The 27,304-nt window shown below is 54.0% G+C and overlaps 2 protein-coding genes across 30 annotated transcripts in view; both read left to right on the top strand.

The window, feature by feature from the left end:
• The window catches only part of CACNA1B (calcium voltage-gated channel subunit alpha1 B), a 268,511-nt gene extending 259,989 nt beyond the window's left edge, over nt 1-8,522 (top strand). For 21 of the 23 annotated variants that reach the window (XM_048325181.1, XM_048325175.1, XM_048325176.1 and 18 more), the window contains one exon: nt 1,005-4,327. In XM_048325181.1, the coding sequence (XP_048181138.1) occupies nt 1,005-1,532 (528 nt within the window). In that variant the 3' untranslated portion in view covers nt 1,533-4,327. Of the gene's footprint in view, nt 1-1,004 lie in introns of all 23 variants that reach the window. The other 2 variants (XM_048325195.1, XM_048325196.1) reach the window with 2 other exon arrangements.
• A 1,235-nt stretch (nt 8,523-9,757) lies between these two features.
• LOC125336807 (collagen alpha-1(I) chain-like) overlaps nt 9,758-27,304 on the top strand; it is a 74,022-nt gene continuing 56,475 nt past the window's right edge. For 6 of the 7 annotated variants that reach the window (XM_048325866.1, XM_048325867.1, XM_048325862.1 and 3 more), the window contains exon 1: nt 24,256-24,466. In XM_048325866.1, the coding sequence (XP_048181823.1) occupies nt 24,277-24,466 (190 nt within the window). In that variant the 5' untranslated portion in view covers nt 24,256-24,276. Of the gene's footprint in view, nt 9,857-24,255; nt 24,467-27,304 lie in introns of those variants that run through there. The other variant, XM_048325863.1, reaches the window with a different exon arrangement.

The raw sequence follows: 27,304 nt of genomic DNA, 5'->3' as shown, positions 1-27,304 counted from the left end.
TGGTCTCAAAATGTTAGGTTGGGAAAGGCTGAGGGATTTTTCAATGCACTCATGTCCTGGCTTGGGAGAATGTAAACAGGAATGGGAAAATGGGCCTGTTCCTCTCACTTGTGGCATTTGTGTAAATTAGTGCAGCTTAGTTCCCCCTCACGTGGCATTATCAGTAACCCAGGAAGCTGCCAAACCCTCCTACAACCCCAAAATCAAATGTGCAACATTAAAGAGGAGAAGGTGAATGCATTTCTCTTAAAGGAACTTGTTAAAGCCTATCCAAAAAGCTTTTGGTTGTTATTTTTTCAGAAATTGGCTATTTAATCTAAAGGCATTTCATTCCCAACCTGCAAAAACCAGTCCCCAAGATCCTCCTTCCATGTGGAATCCATAATAATAATTACAATAATCATCATCATCATCAGTTTTGGCCACAGAAATAGAGTCATAGAATCCTAAATTGGTTTGGAGGGGACCTTAAAGCTCATCTCGTTCCAACCCTCTGCCATGGGCAGAGACACTTCCCACAAGCCCAGCACTCAAAACTGTGGGGTGAAGTTGTGCAGAAACCCACCCCGAGGCTGAATCATAAAAAAAATAATAAGAATTTGTAAAAAACACCCCAATAACCCAGGTTTCTGAGCTGCTCCCAGGCCAGGTAAGGCGCATGTCGAGCCCTGTATGCTGTGGGTGCCTCCCCTGGGCAGTGTCTCCCCTCTGTTGGAGCCGTGTGCCAGTTTGCGTCCTACCGATGCTCTGCCCCTCTCTGTTCCTACTGCTCCCAGACTTGAACTCTCCAGCTCTTCACATCTTGTGTTGAATTATCTCTCGAGAGCCTCCCCCACCCCGACTGTGCTTGTCTAAACTCTCTCTTTTTTTGCTTTTCTTTCCTCTTGTGACTCGTCTCCGCCTTCTGTTGCTTCTCCTTCTGTTTGATACCTGCCTGCCTTTGTGTTTGTCCGGCGTTTCCCTTTTTTTATTTTTTGATTTGCTCTGTTCCAATTTTGATGTAGGGCAGTGGTTCAGTTAATGGGAGCCCCTTGCTGTCGACATCTGGTGCTAGTACCCCCTGCCGGGGTCGGAGGCAGCTCCCACAGACTCCACTGACCCCACGCCCCAGCATCACTTACAAGACCGCTAACTCCTCGCCCGTGCACTTCACCACTTTCCAAACCCCCACGTTCTCCCCGGGCCGCCTGAGCCGCGGGCTGTCCGAGCACAACGCGCTGCTGCGGGGGGAGCAGCCGCCGCCCCCGCCCACCGTGGCCCGCATCGGCTCCGACCCCTACCTGGGCCACCACGACGCCGCCGCCGACAGCCCCCAGCGCGCCGCGCCCGAGGACACGCTCACCTTCGAGGAGGCCGTGGCCACCAACTCGGGCCGCTCCTCAAGGACTTCCTACGTCTCCTCCCTGACCTCGCAGTCGCACCAAATCCGCCGGGTGCCCAACGGGTACCACTACACGCTGGGGCTCAACACGGGCCCTGGCGCCCGAGGACGCAGTTACTACCACGAAGCCGATGAGGATGACTGGTGCTAGCGGCTCGGCGGAACCCTGCGAGGTGTGCGTGCTTAATAAGGATGAGTTTTATCATCTGGAGGGCTGGGAGCTCCCACGGGGAGCAGCTCCAGCGGGGCAGCCCCGAGAACTGCTCAGCGCCCGGGGCCGGAGATGCCCCTGCAGCCTCTCTCTCCTCTGTTGTTCTTTAGTTTTTCCTTTTTGATTTTTTTTTTGTTTTTTGCACTAGACAGATGGAGGAAGAAGGCTCCCTCCTTCTGGGGAGGGCAGCGGGAGGAGCACATCCCTCTCTGCCCCCTCCCCACTGCCTTGTCTAGTCCCGAGACACGCACCAGGCGCCAACCCGGCCGCGGACGCGAGGAGCCGGGAGAAGAGCGATCCTCGCCTTCCACGGTGGAAAAGCAGAACTGTGGGTCCTTCTCAAGATTGGCGCAGTTTTGTTGGGCTATTTCTTAATTAATTTACCATCATAATTCCCCCCCTGCCAGGGCGGGAGCTGGGGGTCGCAGAGGGACTCGCGCGATCAACGCTCGCCCCCCGCGTTCTGTCTCGTTGAGCGCTGAGAAGGAAGAGATGCACCCAAGAAACTGGGAGAGGAGAAACACAGCCCAGAACAAAGGACAGTCCTTTGGGACTTGATGTTCAGCCACTGCAATCCTTTAGGGCAGAGCTGGTGCCACCCCCCCCCTCCCTGAGCTGAGAGCTGACCCTGCTGTGACACCGCTGCCCCGGGGGTCTCTTAATGTCACTCACCACATCGGGTCCTTCACACTGACACACGATAAAGCCACAAGAGAGCTCCTTTGTAAGGACTGTTTCCTTGCTGCTGAGACTTTTCAATCCATCCCTCTCTCCTGTTGACTGCAACACGCCCTCACTGTTTTGTCTTGTTTACAATATAAGCTTGATTTAGCAAAAAAACAACTTAAAAAAAACAAAAAGTCCACAAAAAAAACCAAACCCCAACCCAAACAAAAAGAGGAAAAAAAGCGTAGGGGTGAGAAGAAGAAATGTTATTGGTTTTATATCAAGCTATTAGATAGAACTTTAACTTTTCATTGTGTGCATTTTTGTAAATTGTACAGTAAAAAAAAAACCAAAAAAAAAAGAAAAAAATTTCCTCTTTATGTAGAGAATTAGTCCAATTGTCATTCCAGGTCCCACCGTTTCTACCGAATGCTCCAGTTGTTCACTACTAAGTGCCTAACCTTTGAAATCTTTCACAGTGAAGATGCAACCTCTTGCTTGGAGGCATCAGAGCTTTGGCGAGCGTGGGGAGGGCAGAGAGGGCGGGGGCCGAGTGGCCGGAGCCTCGGAGGGGCCCTGGGGTCAGCACGCCCCGGACACTGCGCTCCAGGCCGGGAGCTTCCAGTGGGGAAGGCAAACGTGCTTTGGGGTTGGGTTGGGTTTTGTTGGCCTTTTATTTTTTAATTTTTTTTTTTTTTTTTAGAATATATAAATATATATATATATATACAGATATACTTTTATGGGTGGGAGGGGAGCGATTGCAGCAAACAAAGCCGGCCTTGTCTCATTGCCCAGTGGAGGAAATGCAGGTGGGAAAGGGCAGCAGCTGCAGGGATGCTCCTGCAGGAGAAGCAGCATCTCCCACAGGCTGGCTGAGAGAGCTCTGGCCGTGCATCATTGGTGTGGAGGGCAGTTGGAGTGAGTTGTTTTTATTGCCTGATAAGAGAAGGTTAAAAAAACAAATGATGATGATGATAATAATAATAATAATAATAATAATCCAAACCTCTTAACTCTGATTCTCAGGGATGAGATTTCTGCGTTCTTGCAACGACTCTTGTGTTGGCTGGTTTCTTTCTTTTGTGCCCGTGTGGATTCCTGCACTGTGAGCCTGGGAAAGGGGCAAACGCGCTGTGCTGGCGGGGAGGGAGGCTGGGGGCAAAGCCTCGTGCCCGGGGCTCTGCTGAGCCCTTGTGGGGCTGGATCGGCGCACAGGGCAGCCAGAGGACACGGAGAGGTTCAAAGGTGAAAGGAGGAAGGGTGGGAGGTGCCAAGCACATCCCTAAAAACACCGCTAGGAAAGAGGACAGGGTCGGAGAGGTGAATTTTTTCAGAGCATCTACCAAGCCCCAGACCTGTGGAACTTCTCCAGGCGCAGCGGTCGCGTGGGATGGGTGGAAATCTCGCTGGCCCTGGTGATCTGTTCTGTCCCTAGGGTGCTTGGAGGGGATCAGATGCCACCAAAACGCTCAGGAGGTCTCCTGTGCTCTCAGCAAAGTCTTTCAGCCTCAGGCAGGAGCAGTCTGCTCTAGGGTGGTTCTTCACATCTCCTGTAGCTCTTCCCTTGAGGAAACTCAACCCGGTTTTGTTCCCTCCAGTGTTTTGTTTTAATTTCGTTCTGTTCAGTAGCAATCTCTGGCCGATCTCATCCCTGGATTCTGCTAAAGGATAACTCCTGTCTGTATCTCTGTCTCTGTATTCGTGTGCACTCGGAATAAAGGCAGTGTGGTAGCCAGAGGTCACGGCTGGCATTCCTGGCATTCCCAAATGGAGGGCTATGCAACCAGATGACACGTCCGGACACACACCCACCCCAGCACCACTCAAAGACCTTCATCCATCTGTAGCTTTATCTGCTGGATTTTCCTGTTTCAGGCTTCAGCACGATTGTGACCAAATGTTTTCTACATTTTCCTGAAATGAAGGCACAAACGCTTTATTTGAAATTTTCCAACGTTCCTATTTTACTGCAGGAAGTCGAGGGGAAGGGACACCACCATCTCTCTGCCCGTGCATGCAAACACCGTCCCCACACTGGAAAGCAACAGAGATGTCCTTCTGTAGGGAATAATTCTGTCTTTTCCCCCCTTTTCCTCTCCCATTTTCCATCCCCCAACCCCCCAGCCCTGCACTAACACAGCCTTGGGTCACCCCAATTCTTAGGCAGAACACGAAGAAGAATCTCAAGTTGTCCAAATCCTCCACCCACCTCGTAGGGGTCGATGACAGTGACAGAAAAGCCTGACCACAATTATCCATAACCCCTTCCCGACGTTTTTTTACAGCCTCTCTGCTGTCTCTCCATCTTTCCAAGAATCCTCATAGTGAGTTGCCAAACTTGAATTGCACCGATCAGTTTTCTGCATCCAGAACCAGTCTCATAGTGGCTGTACTTTGAATAAGTAATGTTTGCATGTAATATATATACATATATACATATCTATAAAAAGTATGTGCATGGAAAATGTTTATCTTCGTACTTTTTTGATACAATGTATTCATCAGTTGTTAATTTTTAATTATATTTGATATAAATTCGGGGGGTTTGTTGCAAAACTTTATATTTAAAAAAACCGTGTGAAAAACGATCGAAGTTCCAACCATGCAACACAAAGCGGAACTTTACCCAAAAAAAAGAAAAAAGGGGGGGGAAAAAAAAACCATTGAGAAAAACAAAAGGTTCTGTGATTGCCTAGTTTGCTGCCTGAGTAATATTTATCAGCCAAACTTTGAATTCTGCAGTTGTTTCTACAATTCCATTTTGTATGAAGCAAAGTCCTTGAATTAAAATAAAAACTTAGCAAAAAAAACCAAAACCAACCTGAGCAATTCCCAGACGGTGTGTGCGGTGTGCCTGCTGAGCGGGAGACGCCGGAGGGCCGGCTCCGAGGGCCTGCCCACCTCCAGGAGCGACAGTCCGGGAGAAACTCCATCCCAAACTGGGATCTTGCGAGGAATTGGCTGCGTCTGTGGGGTTGTGGTTTGGTTTTTCCATAGAGGCTTCACGGATGCTTGGTTTGAGTAGGGAGCTGTTTGGAAGTTTGTGGTGTGGATCCAGTATGGAGATGGCAGTTCCTGGAGTCCAAAAGGCAGCAAAACTGTAAAGTTGAGGGTTAAAACCTGCCAGCAGTGATTGATTCCTTCCAGGTTTTTGCCAGAGGGATGTTTCTCCTGTAAAACACTGGCACAGGTTGCCCAGAGAAGCTGTGGATGCCCCATCCCTGGAAACGTTCAAGGTCAGGTTGGATGTGGCTCTAAACAAGCTGAAGATGCCCCTGCTCATCCCAGAAGGGTTGGACTCGAGGACCTTTAAAGGGTCTAACCCTAAATCCAACCCAGACTATTTTATGTGCTAGGCACGTGGCTCCCTTTGGCTCTAACCCTGATTCAACCCTGACCCCGCTCCCAGCAGGTGTTCCAGGCTCCCTCAGGCTGATTTCCCTGGAAATCAGCAGTGAGGGGTTGGATTGGTGTCAGGCGTCTGTCACATGTCCAGGCCCTGCTGTAGCACCTGTAGAAACCAGAATTAATCCTAACAATACTCGTGGAATTAATTGGAAGTTGGTACTTCCAAGACTTGCACTGAGCAGAAAAACTCAAGGGCTGTCGGGACAGAAGGAAAGCACTTCTCATTTCTTTGGATAACTGGAGAATCCCCCCCATTCCTTTCCAGGGGCAGAAATCCACCGTGTTCCTCCTTCATCAGGGTCTGCTGGTGCCACACAACACCAAAGACTCTCCAGAAATTCTTGGAGGCTGCAGAGCACTTTCCAGGGCACAAGGCCTTGACTCTTCTCATCTCTTGTTGCATCTTTTCTGTGATGAGACCACCCAAGATCCCACCCGGGATTTGGTGTGGAATGAAAGGAAAAGGTCCTCAACTCCCTGATCTCCAGGTCAGGCTGGAGCTTGGGAAGGAGATGCTTTGCTTGAGGTCCCACAGTGCATGATCAGCAAGGTTTGGGGCAGGAGAGCTTTCCTTGGCTTGCAGTGGGGTCTGTGCGGGGTTTGGGGCTCTTGGGGCTGGATGACACGGAAGAGAAGGATTTATTTAAAGTTCTTGAGATATCCCAAACATGAAATGAAGATTTCTGAGCAGTGTAAAAGGGTTTGAAAAACAGTGCAGGGTTTGGGAATCAGTGTGGGTCTGTGTCCACCCCGACCTCTGAGAGGACCCCGCAGGATTCGCTCCACCACAACCACCTGGGGAGCTGGAATCTGCCTGGGGGAGCAGCTGAGCAACCTCTCCCCTTCACACCTGGATCACAGAGACCTCCAAACCCACTTTACAACCCCATATGTGTTTTAAAATCCTAAAAGCCTTTCGGTGACTTTCTGCCCTTCTAAAGTATTTCTTTTCCCCCCTTTCTTTCTCCTTATTCCATTTGTATTCTTTGGGTCCAAGGCAGCAACGAACCCATCAGCTTCTCCAGGGCTGAGGGAGCTGGAGCAGGCAGGATCCTTGGTCCCACATCCGAGACGCTGGAGCTGGAACCTTTGGGTTTGAGTTCAGCTGAATCCCAAAAACGGCTTTATTTCTGTTCCTCATCCCACTCCTGGTGGAACTTTTTGCTGCCAGGGGTTTGCACAAGTTCTCCCCTCAGGGGCACATCTTGCTAGCAGAGACCGCAGGATTTCCGTTCCCTTTATTCCCTGTGGATGAAACCTGGATCAGCTTTTCCAAGGGCAGCACCCCACGCTCGGTCGTGCCGTTAGGGGGAAGCATTTTCAGGCTTTTTCTACTTTCTAGGGAAACAGAATAAAAGGGAAAAAAAGAAAAAAAGGCTGATTCAAAAGGCTGGAGAGTCATTCCCTGCAATGTTCGTCTGAGGATGCAGAAAACTCAGGGTGAGAGGCTGAGCACAGCTGAGTTCAAGGTGCTCAGGTAATTCAGCTTTTTTTATTCCCTGGAGCACGAAAAGCTGGGAGCATCCGGCCGATTCCTCATTCCAGCCACGTTTCAGGCAGCACCCACAGACTCCCACACCCCTCCAAGGTGACGGATTACTCATCCCAGTGCATTTCATCCCTCTTTATCCATCCTAAGCAGATCTCCTGATATTTCCCAGGCTGTGAAAACACCATTTTCAGAAAGTGCCTGATCGTGATAACAAAACCTCAGCTCAATGCTGTCACTCAGCACATTCCAAAATATTTTGCAGAAGAGGCAAATTTTGCATCTTTATGTGATTTAAAAAAACCTAAATTGAGGCCCTTGGATGGGACTAAATTTTCCAGGGTCACCCAGCAAGGGAGGACAAGGTTAAGGTTACTCTGCTTATTCCTTCATGTTTGAAGTCACTGGCGTGTGCAGGAGTTTTTTTTAACATCCACAGGTTTTTAGTAGGATCCCAGTGAGGGGTCACTGGGAATTTGGCATCTCCGTAGGAGGGAATTTAAAGGGAAGAGCAGTAAGAGAAGTGCTGGAAGGTTGGGCACTGAGGGATGGCAGCAGTTGATGCACTGGGGGCTCTGATAAAGCTGCGCAGATATTTTGGCTGGTGAAGTCTTGGGGTGGGTGAGAAGGGAGATGTGAGGAAACCAACCGTGAGAGAAGGGATGGAAACTCCAGGCTGGAGCCCCAAGGAGGAAGGCTGGGCCAAGCTGGTGGAGCAGAGCTGTTAATTGAAAGCAAACAGTATCAATAACCAGAGTTTATTCATTTCAGCCTCACCTCCACTTTCTGTCATTGCTCTGAAACAGAACAGCCCAGCCCTGGCTTTGTCTGTGTCTGGTTTTATTATGTCTCTGCTGCTGGCAGTGGTTTTTCTGCCCAGCGCGGCACAAACAGAGGAGGAGGAGGCGTGGTCCTTGTCCAGCTACTCCTGCACAAAAGTCTGACACACCCATGGGGGTGTAAACCCGAATTTTCTCACCGAGGGCTGAGGAGGGGCGTGGATGTGGTTGTGTCGCTGGATCCAGCAAAGGAGAGGGTGCTTAAAGAGAGGATGCTGAGCTGAGAGACAGGACTGGGGCACAGGAATCCTGGGAATTTGACAAGGGGGTTTTCCTCCTTGTGGATTGGAGGGTGTTTGACACACCTGGTTCTGAGGGTGATCCACCTAAACCAGACCCGGTGGGATGGGCAAGGAGCAGAGGGCAGGGTCCCACGGGTCCCACAGCAGGAATGGGCTGCAGGACATGCCAAGGGATGGGACATGTGCTGATGGTCACATCCATGGAATCAGTGGGATTCCAAAAGGAAAGGCAAACCCGTGTCACGTGTTCTTGACAAATAAATCCTCTACATGGCAAAGCAAAGGCTCCTGGACTGTCTCTGACCTTCATTTCCTTGCCAAGCCAAGTCGGCGTGGCCGGGGAAGCGCCTGGAGAGGGGCAGAGAGGGGTGGGCACCGCACGTTTTGCACCGAGCTTGGCTCATGCCTCACGCAGCAATCGGGATTTCGGGTGAGGAGCTTCCAGAATCCTCTTTTCCCAATGCCACGGTGTGGCATTCACGTGAGCACAATGACAGCTGGGTGTCACGCTGAGCACCTGCTGCTCCCTGGCAGGGATGCCCAGCTGGAGTTTGTCTCGCTGTCTCTTGCTGAAGGTTCCCAAGTTTTTTGTGTCTCCGCATGATTGCTGCAGGGAAAATGCTATCATGGATTGGGAATGAGCCTGCCTCCCCCATGGGCCTGAGCCAAAATCTCCACAGGGCACCTGTGGGCACCCAGGGCTTTGTCACATATGTGGGGCACAGGGTGGCTCCAGCTGTGGGGGCTGTGCCACTGGTGGCACTGGAGAGCTGAGCGTGAGGGGTCTGCTGTGGGGCAGCACTCCGGTCTGGGGGGGGACTGGGGGAACCCACTTTTGGGGTGAGTCTCCCACTGTGGTGGTGGCGTGGCTGGGGAGGACCCGGCCTGGGTCAGATTTACCCCCTGTAATCCCAGTAAGGAGGGGTGGACTGGCCCAGACCCCAAGGAAAGAGGGGGTTGTACCCAGCCCAGCTCTCACTGGAGAACTGGGGTCCCTCGCTCACCCCAAAATGCCAGGTCAGGAGGCTGCTCTGTCCTTCCCACTGCAGGAGCAGGGCCGGGTACCCCCGGGGGGAGCTGGGCAGAGCTGGGGGGGCGAAGCACCCCGAGAAACTCTTGCCGCGAGTATTTTGGGATGGGGAGGTGCGGAATGTCTCCTTTACCTATGGAGGGCAAGCCAGCACGGCGGGGGGGTGTCAGCAACCCCTGCTACAGCCGTGGGGGTGTGTCCGGGGTGTGTCTGTCTGTCCGTCTGTCACCCCCGGAGCCCTGCAGGGGGGGAAGGGCGACCCCCACCCCCAAACTCTTCATCCCCGGGGGGCGCTGGCAGCCCGGCTGATTTTGGGGAGGGGCCGATGCGGGACATTCGCCCCGATGCTCCCCCGGCCCCGCGCGGTGCGGGGCAGGGCGGGGGCCGGGGGCGGGGGCGGGGGCGGGGGCCGGGGCCGTGCCTGTCCCGGCGGCGGGGCCGGGCGGGGATGCGGCGGGGCCGGGATGCGGCGGGGCCGGGGCCGGGCACGATGCGCGGCGGGGCGCGGGCGCTGGCGCTGCTCTGCGCCCTGTCCCTGTGCCCGGCGGCGCTGGCGGCCCCCGAGCCGGGCTCCGGGCTGGACACAGGTAGGACCGGCGGCCGCGGATCCCGGGGGGATCCCGGGGGGGGCTCAGCGGAGCTGGCGGGCGGTGGGGACATCCTGGGCAGGGATGCGGGCAGTCCCCAGTGGGATGCGCTGGGAGCCCGGCACGGCGGAGCGGCGAGCGGGGAAAGGGGAGAGGGGCTCGGCCGGGACCCCCGGGGTTCTGCGGGGATGCGGCGGCGGTTCCCGGCGATGGGGGTGCAGGGGAACCCCCCAGGTGCCCCGGCGTCCCGGCCACGGGGCAGCCAAAAATGTTACGGGGGGAAAAAGCGTCGACCACGGCGAGGGGCGGCTCCCGTGAGCTGCTGGGGGCGGGCAGGGACGGAGCCTCTCGCGGTGTCCCTGTGGCACAGGGGTGCCTGGAGCGGGGGTGGAGGTGCGGGACAGAGCAGCCGGGTTTGCTGGGATTTGTGCGAGGCTTCTTGGGTGTCTCATACCATAGAATCATGGAATCCTGAACTGGTTTGGATTGGAAGGGACCTGAAAGCCCATCCAGTGCCACCCCTGCCATGGGCAGGGACACCTCCCACTGTCCCAGGCTGCTCCAAGCCCCAATGTCCAGCCTGGCCTTGGGCACTGTCAGGGATCCAGGGGCAGCCCCAGCTGCTCTGGGCACCCTGTGCCAGGACCTGCCCACCCTCACCTTTGACTGAGCATCACCCAGCTGTGAGGCTTTGCCCTTCGGTCCCTGCTGCCCAGGCTGGGGAAGGTTTTCAGGTTTTGTTGTGGATCCAGCTGGTGCATGGAGCAAAATCCTCCAAACATGGGCTTTTCCTGGGCTTTGGCCTAAACCGAGACACTTCCTTGGGGCTGAGGCTCTGTTCCCCAGCCAGGCCCTACTGATGGAGCAGTTCTGCTCCAGGCAAGGCCTGCGTGGTGGCACAGCTCCAGGAAACACCCTCGAGGAGCAGGATGGGGAGCGAGGGGCTGCTGAGCCTGGCTGGACTTCCTGACCTTGGAGCTGGGCTTGGCTTCAGGAGCTGGAGCAGTGACCCGTGGCACTGCTGTGCCTGGCTGGGTGCCCTGATCCCGAGGCAGGTGGGGAATAATTGAAGTGTGGAGTGAGTGCCAGAGGAGAGCAGCTCATGACTGGAGCTGGGACTTGGTGTTCAGAGCTGGTGAGACCTTGTGGAGGTTCCGTGTGCCCTCTGCTCCAGCAGTGGCAGAGAAGAGGGCACAGCACGTGGCAGCTGTGACACCTTCGGCCTGGAAGGAAACTGGGATCCATTTCTTAGCTGGATCAATTAGGAAATACGGATCCCTGTCTTCTCTCCTCCCTCCAGCTCAGTCAGGACGTGGGGATTTGTGTTCCTGGTTCTGTGGGGTGGGCAGGGAGCTGTTGGTGTTCCTGGTGTCCCGTCCCCCGTGACCACAGCTCCCACTGCAGCCCACCCATGTCCTTTAGGACTGAATCAAATCCATCCCATGAGCTCTAATCCAAATGTCAGCTGGAGCACCAGGCTGGCCTGGGAATGGTGGAGAGGCTGATTTTTAAGGGAGCAATTATTGAACTTGTGTCTATTTTTTGTGGTTTCATAGAAACATGGAAGGGTTTGGGTTGGATGGGACCTCAAAGCCCACCCAGTGCCACCCCTGCCATGGGCAGGGACACCTCCCACTGTCCCAGGCTGCTCCAAGCCCCAGTGTCCAGCCTGGCCTTGGGCACTGCCAGGGATCCAGGGGCAGCCCCAGCTGCTCTGGGCACCCTGTGCCAGGGCCTGCCCACCCTCCCAGGGAACAATTCCTGCCCAATCTCCCATCCAGCCCTGCCCTCTGGCACTGGGAAGCCATTCCCTGTGTCCTGTCCCTCCATGCCTTGTCCCCAGTCCCTCTGCAGCTCTCCTGGAGCCCCTTTAGGCCCTGCAAGGGGCTCTGAGCTCTCCCTGGAGCCTTCTCCTCTCCAGGTGAGCACCCCCAGCTCTCCCAGCCTGGCTCCAGCCCTTGGAGCAGCTCTGGGGCCTCCTCTGGTTCTTTTTATACCAGGAGCTGCAACAATTCCTAAGAATTCCCCGTGCAGTGCTGTGGGTCTGGGATGGGGGGTGGCACTGGCAGGAATTTTTGGATTTGGGATGAGCCCCAGCTGCCCCTTCCTGTCCACAGTGCCCAGTGGGCACAACCTGGGGGTCTCCAGGGCTTTGCTGAGCTCATCCCAACATTCCGAGGATGCTCTGGTTAGGAAGGAGGAGAAAGTGGGAAGCTCCTTGGTTCCGTGGGAGCCCAGTGGCTCCGGAGCTCCTGGGAGCCGCTTTTTCCTCATGAAATGCAATAAATAACAATTGCAATAAATAACAATTGCAACCCCACTCTGCAAAGCACAAAACTGCCCCAAATCAACCCAGAAAATCCTGTCTGGGAATGAGATCCAGAAAGGAAAGCGCACGAACAATTTGCCTTTAATTAAAGCTGGAGTCATCCAATTAAAATCTGCTTAATTAAGGGATGCATCCGAAAGCGCACGGCTTGGCTCCTGCAGATGGCATTTCTTGCTTGAGGGTTTGGGGGAAAATAGGAATTGCAGGAAATTATCCTGCTGGAGGTCTGGGACTCCGAAATGTCGGATCCAGCGTTGTGCGAGGTCCTCAAATCTGGGATCTTTTGGGAATGTGCACACGGACTTGGTAAATGGAACATCGAACCTGATGGAAATATGGAAAATTAGGTATAAATTGAGATGTATCAGCGCTGTCTGTGTACAGTTGCAGGAGTTTTATACAGATATAATTATAAAAATATATCTATTTATTTTATAGCACGTCTGTGTCCTGGCCTGATGCTGACAATCTCAACAAGTTCCAAATCCAACTTCTTAAAAATCCAGAAATCCCAGATTTGGACTCTTGGTGTCATTTCCATTTGACCCTCCATTCTAGGGAGGGTCATGATGTCCTTAATTAGGCAATTATATGGAATTACCAATTGTTTTCCCTTGACAAGACCCTAAATTGTGCATTTAAAGTGGAATAAACACGGGGGTCACTGCCTGTGCCCCCACCAGAGAGCAGCTGGGAGCCTTCCCCTGAGGCTTTTTCCTCTTTGAGGGCAGAGCATGGAAAACCAAACCCTGAGGGCTCTCAGGAGTTCTGGGAACCCCACAAAGAGCCCACCAGGACATTTTTGCAATCCAGCTTTTATCCCTGAGGTTTTTCATGGGCTCCTCTTTGTGCTCCAGAGGGAGGAGGGAAAAACCTGCCTGGGTTTGTGCTTCAGGTCCATTTGAAGGACACCTTTATCTAAAATTTGGGCTTGCTGAGCATCATTTTCCAGCTGGTTTCTGCTGGATGAAAGAGCCTTTTCCTAAAATCCTGCAGTGCTTTTATCTGGGAATAGGGAGGAGGTGAGTTCCTGCATTCCCTCAGAAAAACACCTTCCCTGGATCCCTTGGGATTATTTGGTTGTACCCCCCCTTGCACTGACCTCGGTGCACCCAGGTGCCTTTGGGAATTCCAGCCTGGAAGGGGCCCCAATTTCCTTGGAAAGTCTGGAGGAGAAGGTGCTGAGCCAGGACTTGGCCTTGCCTTCGGGATGTGGCACATGGGGGACGTTTTCCTGCTGTCCCCCCTAAATTCTGCTGTCACTGCCTCCTTGCTGAGGTGACAGGAGACACAACACTTACGGAAAAGCCCTAAGGAATGGGATATTGGGGTGCAGGGACACTGAGGGGTGAGTGCACATCATTCCAGATCCAGCTGCTGGGATTTTCGCTGTGCTATTTAACTTTGCCTGGCTGGAGCTGTTGGGATTGAAAGGTCTCTCTCTGTTTTAAGTCTCTCTCAGGCTGGATTATTTGAAAACTCCCAGCCCAAGCTTCCCAGCTGTTCCCAAGATCCCTGTCTTCAGGATATGTTGGTATTGCTGGCAGTTGGAGTGCAGAGGTGATGTTTGGCTGCGTCCCCACGAGATCCCTCCAGATCAGACCAAGTTAAAAACCTTACACTTTTCCTAAAGCCTCATTTCCTAAAGCCTCTTTCCCTCCGGATCCAGGCCTTGCTCTGAGCTGGCTCTGGCACTCACAGCCTGTGTCCCCTGTGCCACCACAGAGCACAGATGGATTCCAGAGCTGCTTTCACCTCTAGTTTTTGCACCTTAGTCGGTGCAAATCATCCCAAATCATTCCATTTAAGCTCTGGGGTGCTGGGGAAGGGTTTCGAGTGCCGTTCCTTAGGGGAAGATTTTCCAGAGGAGAAGTGTCATGGATCATCCTGCGGGTTTGGGATCAGATCAGCTCACCAGGGGCTGAGCTGGGGGATACAAACCTCCCTCCCATGGGACAATGGGCAGTCTGGGCTGAGTGTCACACCTTGTCCAGACACTGCCAGGACCTCCAGCCACTGGTGTCAAGCCCAGACTAAGCCAGGCTTTAGGTGGAAGATTCTGGAGGCAGACACGGAGTTTGGTGTGAGAAGCAGCACGGAGTGGCTGCCCACACCTCCTTCCTCTGGGCAGGCTCCCAAAAAGCTCCTAATTTCTTGCAGGAGGAGCCGCCATCTGCTCCTGGTTGAGGTCCCGGCCGTGGGGGTGACATAGCGTCGGTCCCTCCCTGGCTGAGGCAGCTGGAGCTCTGTGTGCATGTTCAGGGTGTGCTAAATATATATATTTCTGTATTTATATACCCATGACATGGCTCTCACGGCCAGCGTGGGGCTGGCACTGCCTGTGTGGGCCAGGAATTCTGGCTGTGCTGCCCTGGCAGGAGCTGGGAATGGTTTTACAGCTCAACTCCCATCCCCTGGACACTGCAGGTTGTGGGATCAGCCGCTCCTCAGGGGGTTTGGGTGTCTGGGGCTTGTCTGGGAGGGAAATCTGGGGGGTGTCAGTGGTTCTTGGGTGCTGGGCTGGGTCTTTGTGACCCTGTTGGGTGCAGGTTCAGGGCTCAGCTCTGCAAGGAGTGAGGAAGAATCACAGATCAATCACAGAATCAATCACAGAACCACAGAATCAGAGAATCAGCCGAGCTGGAAGGAACCCACCAGGATCCCTCCTCCACGGGAAGCCCCGGAATCTGGAAAGGGCTGTGCTGGTGCTGCAGCTCTTTCCAGGCAGGTGGGGAAAGGAGCTCTCCCTGCTCCTCTCTCTTGGCCCTGGCAGAGTGTTGGGGGACAGATTTGAGCACAAAAACCTCATTTCCTTCTCCTAAAAAGAGGCTGCTCACCCAACCCACCACCCCATTGTAGGATTAGAAGGGTTTTTGGTGCTTTGCCCCGTTTTTAGGCTGCCAAGGCTGGCTGTGTCCCCTTCCTTCCCATCCCATCCCTGGCTCAGTGGGATGCAGCAGCTCGGGGGGACCCGGGGCTCTGCTTTGCCGGGGGCACCTGGGGACACTGGCAGAGGGAAGCGCTTCCTGATCGCGGGCTGGTGGCGCAGGGATGCTGTGTCCCCGCTGTTCCCTCATTGTGCAGCGGCTTCGCTCAAGCCGCGAGGAGCAGCCGCCTGGAAAGCTTCGCTCTCCTGGGGTCAGCAATTAAGGGGAAGAAAACCTCTCCGCGATTTCCGCACCCTCCTCCCGTGCCTTTGCCACTCCGGGAGCTCAAGAGAGCAACAAAGTCACAAAAATCAGCTTCTGTTCGGCGCACCTCGGCCCTGACAGGGCGTTCCTGTGCCACAATGACGGTAATTAGCGCAGCGCTAATTGCCGGCGCTGCCGGCAGTGTCATTCCCGCAGGGTTGAAGGCCACCTCAGGTCACACCGCGCTGATCCCGGGGCTGCTGGGGACAAGGGGGGCCCGGCACGTGGCTGGGGGGGCGGGGGCGGGGGAGGGGAGGGGAGGTGGGGGCATGGAGGGACACGGCAGGACAGAGGGATGTGTTGGGACAGAGGGACACAGTGGGACGGAGGGACATGGCAGGACAGAGGGACATGGAGGGATGGAGGGACATGGCAGGACAGAGGGACATGGAGGGATGGAGGGACACGGCAGGACAGAGGGATATGGAGGGATGGAGGGACACGGAGGGATGGAGGGACATGGCAGGACAGAGGGACATGGCAGGACAGAGGGACATGGCAGGACAGAGGGATATGGAGGGATGGAGGGACACGGAGGGCCTCCCTGGTTTCTCCCTCTGCAGGGCCCTGGGTAACTGTGGTGCCTCTCTGCCGCTGGTTCCCACCTCTCCAGCAGGGAACGGTGCGAGACAGACACCTCCCCTCCTTCTGCAGGAGCTCTGGGCTGGGATCGGAGCTGGGAAACCGCAGCCAGGCAGGGATTTGGTTCCATTAGCTCCTCTCCTTTTCCTTTTTTAACCTGCCAGACGTGTTTGGGAGCGGGGCTGTGATCCTGCCAGCGTGCTCTGTCTGGCACTGCGGCATTGCAGCTCTGCCGCCCCGGCTGTGCCAGGTTTGTGCCACTGCAGCTCCAGCAGAGATCTGCAGGAACGGATGGATTTCCTTGGAGCAGATGCCAGCGGCTGGGGAAGCTGCCGTGGGCCACGCAGGGCATGGGCAGGGCACGTAACTCACCCCTCGAATGCCCCTAAATCCAGAGGGAGTAGAAGAAATCCCAGGCATGGAGAGCAGAGGGGTGAGGAGGATTTATTGGGATTTTCTCCATGTGCTCAGCACCCCATGGGACTCAGAGCTGAGCAGTTTTGGGGCGTGAGAGAGCTGGGGGTGCTCACCTGGAGAGGAGAAGGCTCCAGGGAGAGCTCAGAGCCCCTTGCAGGGCCTAAAGGGGCTCCAGGAGAGCTGCAGAGGGACTGGGGACAAGGCATGGAGGGACAGGACACAGGGAATGGCTTCCCAGTGCCAGAGGGCAGGGCTGGATGGGAGATTGGGAAGGAATTGTTCCCTGGGAGGGTGGGCAGGCCCTGGCACAGGGTGCCCAGAGCAGCTGGGGCTGCCCCTGGATCCCTGGCAGTGCCCAAGGCCAGGCTGGACACTGGGGCTTGGAGCAGCCTGGGACAGTGGGAGGTGTCCCTGCCCATGGCAGGGGTGGCACTGGATGAGCTTTAAGTTCCCTTCCAACCCAAACTATTCCATCATTCCCTGATTTCTCTTCCTCTTTAAACAATTAAATCTGTTTATACTGAAGGTTAGGATCACATGACACAGGTAATTGCTGCGAAGGAGATACATTTTATTTATCATTTTCTCTGCTTCTCTGCTGCTGCACCTTCGTTTCTCAGGCACCTTTTCCATGGCAGCTCCCGCTGGGAGTGGGAAATGCCAGATTAAAGGCGCAGGTTAAACAAGCTGCCATCCAAGGGAGGCATCAGCGCCCAGGAGTGGAACCTTTGGTTTGACAGAGCTGCGTTATTAATCCTCGTTTGAAGTCCTGGAATGGATCAATGAAACAGCTGGGCCTTGCCTGTGGAAATGTGGGCTCTGTTCTGGCAGGGCTGAGGGAGATGTTCTGTAATGAGAGCTATTAAAAGGTCCTTAGAGATGCAGAGGAGTTTTGAAGTCAGATCTCAGTTTCTGGCAGTGACTTTTGTGTGAGCAGATTTTTAATCAGCTCCTGTGCTTTTTCTTTTTCTTTTTCTTTTCTTCTTTTTCTTTTTCTTCTTTTTCTTGTTCTTCTCTTTCTTCTCCTCCTTCTCCTCCTTCTCCTCCTTCTCCTCCTTCCCCTCCTTCCCCTCCTTCTCCTCCTTCTCCTCCTTCCCCTCCTTCCCCTCCTTCTCCTCCTTCTTCTCCTTCTTCTTTTCCTTCTTTAATTTTTTTTGCATTCCTGGGGCTTTGTGAATGTTTCAGTTTTGAGGATGGCAAATGGAAGATGGGATTCATGTCAGGAGACGGGACATGGTGTCCATCGTGCCATGTGGTCCCCCTTGGCCTGGCTGGTGACATTTCGAGGGGTGTGGAGTTCAAGCGAGCTGCAAAGCAAAGGGACAAAGAGCAAACCAGAGGGTTCACACTCTGTAGAGTTTGGGGGACCTAAAGGGCTTAAAATTCCCCCAGAGGGTGCTGGGCACTGCCCAGACTCCCCAGGGAATGGGCACGGCCCCGAGGCTGCCAGAGCTCCAGGAGCGTTTGGACAGCGCTGCCAGGGATGCCCAGGGTGGGGCTGTTGGGGGGGCTGGGCAGGGCCAGGAGCTGCTCTGGATGATCCTGGTGGGTCCCTCCAGCTTGGGATATTCCATGACTCCATGATCTCCCCATGCAGGTCATCCTGCTCCCACTGGGCAGGTCCTGGCAGATCACAGACCATGCAGAGGCCTGTGATGGTTCCCTCTTTTTCAGGCAAAACCTTGAAGCTGCTGAAAAGGCTTTGAGTAAAGCAGAGCTCAGGCTCCTGCCCGGGGCACGCAGAGCTCTGAATCCACATTAATTCATTCTCTAATGCCTCACTTGTGGTTTTCCTCTCCAGATGAGGAGACTTTAGGGAATCCTACAAACCCTCCACCTTCTGCAGTAAAAGTGCTGCTCATTTTCTCCCCCAGCTCTGCTGGTTTTAATTGTGACTCTCACGTCAGCTCTCACAACCCACATGTTCCATGTATTTATCATTTCAGTCGCTCCTGGCCTACCCCAGGGCTGGGCTGTGGTGGAGTTTCAGCTGCTGGCAAGGCTTTAAATCCAGATGAGATGTTTTTCCTGAAGGGAAAGATGTTTTCCCAAATTCAGCCACAACTGTTGGGCTTAAAATAGGAATTAAGCTGGAGATCTTCTTTGGCCTGTTCTCTGTAGGACACCAGGTCACAGAATCATGGAATTACAGAATGGTTTGGGTTGGAAGGGACCTCAAATCCCATCTCATTCCACCCCCTGCCATGTGCAGGGACACCTCCCACTACCCCAGGCTGCTCCAAGCCCATCCAGCCTGGCCTGGGACACTTGCAGGGATGGAGCAGCCACAGCTTCTCTGGGCCAGATCACTGTGGGGTTTTTTCCTGCATGGATAGGAGCAGATCCCACATTCGGTGACCATTCCATCATCATTTTTGAGTGCTGCTTGAGGAAAAAGTGACCCAAAATTCAACTAAAGCAGGAAAGGTGCTGTGCCTCGCTGCTCATCCCAGGCACAGCCGTAGGAGGCAGTGCTTTGATGTCCTATTTGTGGTTTAATGATTTAGATTTTATATTTTTCTGTCTTAAATGTACCAGGGGTCGTGGCTCTTGGTGGGCAGGGTGTGACGGTGCTCCAGCAGCACTAACTGGTGTTACTGGTGTAGTTCCTGCCACTCTCTGGAAGAGCTGGGCTGCTAAAAAATCCAGTTTCATGGCTGTTGGGATATTGCAAGTGTTTTTGTGCAGGGGCAAGAGGGGTGGGAGGTGTTTTAGAGACATTTTCAGGGCATAATTCACCTTGGAAGAGACTTCTGGAGATGCTGCAGCTGCTCTGGGCAGCTCCATCCTGATCCAGAGATCTGGATTTTGTTTCCCTGTGGGGGCAGGAGTGGCAATTCCAAAGCTGTTCCTTTGTGTCTGGGCTCTTGCTGCTGAGATTTGCAGTCTGGCTTTGTTTTACTTGGTCTGGAGCCTTGGGGAGAAGGGCCTGGGGTTACGTCAGAGACTGCAGCTTCCTCCTGTCGAGGGCAAGGAGCCAACTGATGCTGGAATGGGCAAGGGGAGACAGGGCTGACACACTCCAGGAGGTCCCAGGGCATGGAGGGAACTCCAGACTTGGTCAAATTTGTGGGAATTGCAGCTCCCAGAGCAGCATTTCACCCTCACAGAGAAGGGACAGAGCAGAGGGGACACTGAGAGCTGGAGGCTGAGCCCAAACTGGGGATTTGCAGCTCTCCGAGGCATTCCAGGGATGCAGGAAGGAGCATCCCAAACGTGTGGGGCTGCTCCGCCTCCTCCTTTCAGCCCCATCCCTTGCAGCTTCCTGCCTCTCCGGAGCCAGACATGTGCAAACGTGACCGGGAATCCACCCGGGATGGCTTTTCCTCCCCCAGGCTGGTATTTCCTCCCGGCTGCCTCTCCCCCTGCACGGCCCCTTCTCCACGAACCCAGTCAGGCATCGCTGGCGACCCTGACCCCCGGAGCCCCCCTCCCCTGCTGTGGAACGGGGAGCATCTGGCAGGCACGTGCTGCCCAGGGCTGCGCAGTCTCCCGGGCTCTGGGGTCTCTCCAGGCTCCCTTTCGGGATGTGTTCCCTCTGCAGCCTCGGTGTGCTGATGGGGACACCTCTCCAAGGGGTGGCTGCAGCATCCCTGCTCCTTTCATTGCTCGGGAAAAGGTTCCTCCTGTGGAAGGGTTTGGGGGCTCTGCTGGATGTTTGAGGGTCACAGGGTGAGGAGTGATCTGGGATGGCTCCAGCCTGATCCCCTCTTGGCTGCTGTGTACTCCTGGCTTCCCGGAGTGCTTTTTAGGGCACATTTTGAAGAGGAAACCTTCTCATTCTGGTTAATCCCTTCCTGATGCCTGCAGCAGCTGGGATGTTCTGTGGGCTGAGCTTCAGACCAGCACAAGGACACCCAGATGTCTCATTCCCATCTTCTCCTGACAATGCAGGCAGGGGAAAAGAGGTTCCTCCTTTTCCATGGGTGTTGGGGATGAGGACCAAGAGATTCCTGAGAGGTTCCTGAGATGTTTCCCATGGCCAAAGGGTGGGGGTGACACAGTGACAGGGCAGAGAGAGGTTGGATCGTGACCTCAGGAATTCCTGTGAGCTGGGAAGGGTCTCCCTGGGGCTGCTGCTCACCCAGAAGCTCTCTGGAGGTGTCTCTGTGGAGGAAGCTGATGAGTTTCTCTCTAGGATGGGTCACTGCAGGTGTGAATTCCCCCTCTGGCATCTGTGGGGCCAACGTGAGTGTGGTGCTGCTGCCAGGGAGAAGATTTGGGGTTGGACAGGAGCGAGCAAGGACTGGGACGGACACTGGCCAGACCAGCCTGGCTGTAGAATTATGAGGAGATGGAAACTTTCATCAGGGCTGGGGTGTGGTGGATGGACACTAGCATCCTCCTGAGCATGGAGAGGGGCTGGATGGTTTTCCAGATGGGATCATAAATGGGATGGCTTAAATAATAAAATAAATAAATAAATTTTTTTAAAAAAACCAAATTATATTAATAAATAATAAATAATAAATAATAATAATAAATAAAAAGAAATGAATGGGATCCTGGCTTAAAAAAAAAAAAAGTCTTAAAAGAATAAATAAAAATTGCCTCTGAACTTTTGTGTTCAGTTTTTGTGCTTGAGCCACGAGCAGTCAGGTTTTCTGTGCTTTTTTTCTCTGGTTGTGAGGCTCAGGAAGTTTAATTAAAGAGAGGTTTAGGGCTGTTAATGAGCCCAGCAGCTGGAGCATTAAATCTTCGCATCAGCAAGTGGGGGGTGCCACCGAAAGCAGATCTGCAGAGCAGCAGCTCCAGGGCCCTGTGCCCTCTCTGAGGGGCTCCATGGTTTTTATCCTGGACTAGGCTGGGATTTCCAGTCCAGAGGATCCTGTCCATGTTGGAGAACATTAAATCTCCTCCCCAGCACTTCCGATCCTCACCACAAAGGTGTCTGTGCAGCCCAGGACAGCTCTGCAGTCTGAGCAGCAGCACAGGGAGTGGGCATGGCTGGGAATTCACCCTGGGATGACTTCCTGATCCTAATTAAAACTGCTCGTGTGTTGTTAGTTTGAATTTGCTGTCTTTATTTTCCCCCCTCAGAAACAGTTTGCAGAAGCAGGTTGTGAACACGGCTCTGCTGCAGCTTAGTAGGGATTGGAGCAGTGTTGATCCAAGGAAGCTTTTTTCAGGGAATCCTGGAATGGTTTGGATTGGAAGGGACCTTAAAATCATCCAGTGCCACCCCTGCCATGGGCAGGGACACCTCCCACTGTCCCAGGCTGCTCCAAGCCCCAGTGTCCAGCCTGGCCTTGGGCACTGCCAGGGATCCAGGGGCAGCCCCAGCTGCTCTGGGCACCCTGTGCCAGGGCCTGCCCACCCTCCCAGGGAACAATTCCTGCCCAATCTCCCATCCAGCCCTGCCCTCTGGCACTGGGAAGCCATTCCCTGTGTCCTGTCCCTCCATGCCTTGTCCCCAGTCCCTCTGCAGCTCTCCTGGAGCCCCTTTAGGCCCTGCAAGGGGCTCTGAGCTCTCCCTGGAGCCTTCTCCTCTCCAGGTGAGCACCCCCAGCTCTCCCAGCCAGGCTCCAGCCCTGGAGCAGCTCCGTGGCCTCCTCTGGACTCTCTCCAGCAGCTCCAGCTCCTTCCTGTGCTGGGGAACCCCTGCACCAGATGGGCTCTCACCTCCCTTGCTGCTCTGCTCACTCTGGCAGTGATTTTTTATTTCTTCACCCTCCCATCCCTCCTCTCTGAAGGCGGTGGGACGCGTGGAGCTGCTCGCTGCGCTCCAAGGAGCTGCTCACAATCCCAATTGACATTTGCTCCCGATTTGTGACAGTTTAATGGCCCCGGGCTCCCTCCCAGCTGTGGCTGTGGCTCGGGGAGTGGGGACAGAGCTGCTGTGGCCTGGGGAGGAGCCCTGGGGGCACAGTGGGGCACACACAGAGCTCCCCGAGCACGGGAAGAATTCCTGCACCCCAACCTGGCTGTGGGGAGCCCCTTCCCCGGGCTCGGCCTCCCCCAGGCCCTCAGCATCCAGCGAGATGTGAGAACACGAACGCTGCTCCTTTTCACAGCCTTTTCCCAGCTTTAATCTCCCCGAATGTGTTTTTGTTTCATTTTTATATTCCTTCCAGGCTTTTGCTGGAATTCCCACAGGCCGGAGCGGGCCGGGGATGCTGATTGGAAACAGGATAGGGCTGGAAGTAGCCGAGATAAATGGGCTGATAAAGCAGCCAGAGCCCGGCTGATGGGCAGGGCCAGCGTGGGACTGTCCTCACCCCCCTTCTCCCTGCTCCAGGGGTGAGGCAGCCTGGAATGACCACCCTTGGGAATTGCTGCTCCTCAAGGAAGAACAGCGGAGCTGGGAAGGGGCTGGAGCCCCAGGAGAGGTGGAGGGAGCTGGGAAAGGGGCTCAGCCTGGAGCAAAGGAAGCTCAGGGGGGACCTTGTGGCTCTGCACAAGTCCCTGACAGGAGGGGGCAGCCGGGGGGGTCGGGCTCTGCTCGCAGGGAACAGGAACAGGAGGAGAGGGAACGGCCTCAGGCTGGGCCAGGGGAGGCTCAGGGTGGACAGCAGCAGGAATTTCTCCACAGAAAGTGTTGTTAAACATTGGAATGGGCTGCCCAGGGCGGTGCCCTCATCCCTGGCGGGTTTTAAAAGCCTGAATGTGGATGTGGCACTCGGGGCCATGGCTCAGTGGTGGCCTCAGTGCTGTGGGACAGCTGGACTCGGTGACTTTAGGGGGCTTTTTTTTTTTTAGGGGGAATTACCTTGGCATGAAGGTGAATGTTTCTGTGCCTGGATAAACGAGTGGATTTTTCTCAGCTCACACCTAAAAGTAGGCTAGGCCTGGAGGAGAGTAGATTGATTTTTTTGAAGCCTCAACATCAACAGTTGTCATCTCAAAGACATCCCAGAGCTGCTGGGAGGCAGGAACCAGGAGATGACTGATGGCTGATGTCGTGTTTAAAGCCATGCCCTGAATTCCTTGTCTTTGGAGCTCCTTCTGCAGTGAGGCAGAGCAAAGCCTCACCTGGAACTCCTCAGGATCCTCCATACCCCAGCTGGGGTTTGTCCTCCTCATGATCCACAGTTTGCTGCCAAACATCATCACATGGGGCTCCCTGGTCCTGGAAATCCCATTTCCTTCCTGTGGTTTTTCCTAGAAAAGAAATTTCTCCTCGCTCTTTCTTGATAGGACAAGAGCAAACGGTCTCAGGTTGCAGCAGGGCAGGTTTAGTTTGGATATGAGGAAAAATTCCTTCATGGGAAGGGTTTTCAAGCCCAGGCTGCCCAGGGCAGTGGTGGAGTCGCAGCCCTGGAGGGATTTAAAAGCTGTGTGGATGTGGCACTTGGGGACACAGCTTAGCGGTGGCCTTGGCAGTGCTGATGGTTGGACTCAGGCAGGTGGGGGAGGCTCTTAAAATGCAGGAATTAAATATTTTAGGGAGAAGAGGGGTTTGAGCCTGGCTGTCCCACATCCTGCAGCAGTGTCCTGGTCTCTGGCTGGGGCAGGGAGGGAACAGCCACACAGAATTGCACGCATTTGTGATTTAACCTTTTTTTTAGATTTTACACTGAATTAATACAATTCAATCTTGAGGGCCGAGCTGATCCCTTGGAGTATTTCTCTTGCTGCAGGTTTGATGGGAATGGCACAGCAGTTCAAGCCAACTCCACTTTTCACATCGCTTTTCTTGGTTTGCTTCACATCCAAACCAGGGAAAAAAAAAAGCAAAGCCATTCCTTCACGTGGTCCTGCTGCTCCCAGAGCACTGGAGTGTGCTGGAGAGGCTGGAACGCTGCTCCAGCCCAGCGGGAGAGCTGCTGCAGCAATCTCCAGGACATTGAATCTGATGACTGCAAAACAAACTCAGCCCGGTGGGTTTGGAAGAGCCCTGCAAGAGCTGCTCGCTGCTGGCTGGATAAATCCTGCAAGACTTGCTGGAGTTAGACAGGAAAATGATGTTTTCTGCCCTCAGGAAATGCAGGTGTGGGAGCAGGAGCAGCCAGCCCGTGGTGTCTGCAGCACTCCAGACTCTCAGGGAGCTTTGGAGAGGGATTGGTTCCTTTTTTAGGGATATTTTTGGGAGAGCCCAGAGGATCAGAGCTGTGCAGCAGCAGGGGCTTGTCCATGTCCAAGAGCTCCCAGGTGAGATGTGCAGAGGGATTTTGGGGATTTGTATCCAGTGGGATCCCAGTTCTTCCACCCTCTCATTCCCTGGGGCCATGCTTGCTGCAGTCACTGTTGTCACCTGCTCTGCTGTTCGTGCCTGCACTTCACATCTGTCCTGGGGACATCTGGGCTTCCCTGGCATGTTCCTGGCAGGAAAAGTGGTGGAGCCCAAGGTTAGGGAGCAGGGGCTGCCTTTCCAAGCTGTGGATGCTGCACATTGACACCGCTCTCCCTGGGACAGGGCTTTGCTGGGAGGGAGCCTGGAGGTGTCACCTCCACTCCAGCTCCTCCAGGAGGTGACAGATGTGCCATTGTCGATGCTCCCAGCAGATTGCCCTGACCCAGATCCATCACCTTTTCCCTCCTGACCAGAGACAGCACCCAGGGAGCGGCTGGAGCTGGGCCAGGGCAGGCTCAGGCTGAGAGCAGGGAAAAGTTCTTCCCCCAGAGGGTGCTGGGCACTGCCCAGGCTCCCCAGGGAATGGGCACGGCCCCGAGGCTGCCAGAGCTCCAGGAGCGTTTGGACAGCGCTGCCAGGGTGCCCATCCAAGGATGGGCAGCTCAGCAGCTCACAAAGCCCAGCCCCTTTGGGGCATCACTCCCAGGATCCATGGAAAACCCCCCATACCCACAATTTTTCATGGCTCTCTTCCTTCCTGGCACTGAGATGCAAAGCCAGGTGGCCAGGATTGCTCCTCACCAGCTGGGAATGTTTGAATGTCTTGGAAAGAGAAACTCTGAAACCTTCCACCTGAAGGAGGATTTCTCCCACTGTGATACTGGATACAGGATACGGCTTAAAAAATAATTCCTGGCACTTTGGGGGGACAAGGTGATGAATTGTTTTGGTTTAGGAAATCCTTCTTTTCCAGTCAGGATGGTTAACTCATGGATTTAGCTTTTGTTCTTCTTTTTCAGCATTCCCCAGCAGTGGTGGAATGCATTAAACCCAGAAAGATCCCAGGGTGAGTTGTAGGTGATGTCCTGGTGTGTCCATTCCCATTCCTGTGGGAATTCCAGGGCTCCTCTTCATTGCTCCGGGGTTTTTTGTTCTGGAGGTGGCTTGAAAATGAAGTGCAGCAAAATCTTGACTGTAGAGGTTGTCAGATGTGAGAGAATCCGGAGGATTCTGAGGCACTGGAACAGAAGGAATAGAGGGGTACAGAGGAATTCTCTGCTTGGGGATGTTCCTCAGGTCGGCTGCTTTCAGAAAAAGGAACAGGGGATTGAGGGAGAGTGGGCTCAGGAGTCTGGGGCTCAGTGGGCTTGGTGGAGGCTGAAGCAGGGCTGGTGAAACTGCGTCTGATCAGGTGAAAAATTCCCATCGGGAAGTGGCAGTGAAACTCAAGCCCGTTAAAACTCTTGGGTTTCCTGGGGTTTGTGAAAATAAGTTTTAAAAAGTGCTTTACTGGGAGAGGGAGGAAATGTCCTCTCATCTCAGGGGGTTAAAAATAACACTGATTTTTCCCTTTCAAACAGTTTCAGTTAATTCAAGTGAACTTGCACTGAGTTAAAGGAGACAAGAAAGAGGCAGCTCATCCACAGAGGTGAAACCTTTCATTTCTGGGCTGACTCAAACTGACTCATTTTCCTTTTTTTTTTTTTTCATTTTTCTTTTTTTCTTTTTTTTTGTTACTCAAATATTGGGAAAGTTTTCTGTTTGACACTGATTTATTTCCAGCAATTCTCTTTAACCCTGAGAGCTTCCTCACATCCCAAATCCATCCTTTTCTCAGTCTGGGCTGTTCAGGGAAGTGATGAATCACCAAGAAATGTTTTCCCCCCGCTCAAAGGCAGAGGGAGGAATGAAGAGCAGATTTTATGGGGTTGGTTTTTTTGCGAGGCAGAGACATCCCTGCTGCTCAAACAAGACTTGTCAGCTCTGTCTGGGGCTCTCCCAAAATCCACACAATTCCCTGAGTGCAGGCAGCAGGATGGGGGAGCGTCTCTGACCTGGGCCCTTCTCAGCTTTTCTTGTGATGAATAATCCAGGCTCAAAACTTGGAGTTTTAAGTGGAAAAAAAGAGGTTTTCCTCTGGGTTCTACTGCGTAAAAAAGTATGGGAAATTCTCGAGGTTAGTGAAGAAATGGAGAGAAAGGAAAATTGGTTTGAGCTGGGAAATCCTTATTGGCACGTGGGTGGGATGCTCCGATGCAGCCTTGGAAGCTGAAAAACAGGAATGGGCTTTGGATAGGAAGTTTTTCTGGGGGAGAAGGAGGATTTTGAACCCTGGAGAGGAAGAATAGGGATGGAGATGTCTGCATCCAGCAAGGGGCTGTTGCAGAAAGGTTGGCCCGTGCCCACGAGCTGAGCGTGCTCTCCCTGGGATCTCCTCCACGCTGGAAGCTTCTCCAGCCCCATCCATGCTCATCCTCATCCAAGCTTCCAATTGTGGAGCCTCCTCAGCCCAGGATGTGGCCCAGGGAGCTCCAGAGGGTTCAGCCCCTCCTGGGGCTTGGCAAAGTGGTGCCTCCAGCACCGTTTGTGGGGTTTGGCAGCTTCTCTGCACTTGAATAAAATCCTGGTTTGTGTTTATTCACCCGGAGCCTCCTGAGCTCTGGTTCCAGCACCGTGGGCTCGACCTGAGCTGGTGAAAGGAGTTTACTGGAAGAAATCTTTTGGTTGGGGCTCTCACTGACTCCCACACCCAGGGAAGCAGCAGCTCCTGGCTTGGAGCAGCTTGTCAGGGAATCTGAAGGCTCCCAGGCACCCAAAGATAATTTGGGTGTAAAAATAAATACCAGAGGTGGGAGGTGAGGAGCTCTGTCAGAGGAGCTCGGAGGAGCTTTTGGGAGTGGAGTCAGGGTTGAAAC

Source organism: Corvus hawaiiensis, chromosome 21 (genome assembly GCF_020740725.1).
Source record: "Corvus hawaiiensis isolate bCorHaw1 chromosome 21, bCorHaw1.pri.cur, whole genome shotgun sequence".
NCBI classification, from domain to species: Eukaryota; Metazoa; Chordata; class Aves; order Passeriformes; family Corvidae; genus Corvus; species Corvus hawaiiensis.
This window is presented reverse-complemented; position numbering and strand designations above follow the sequence as displayed.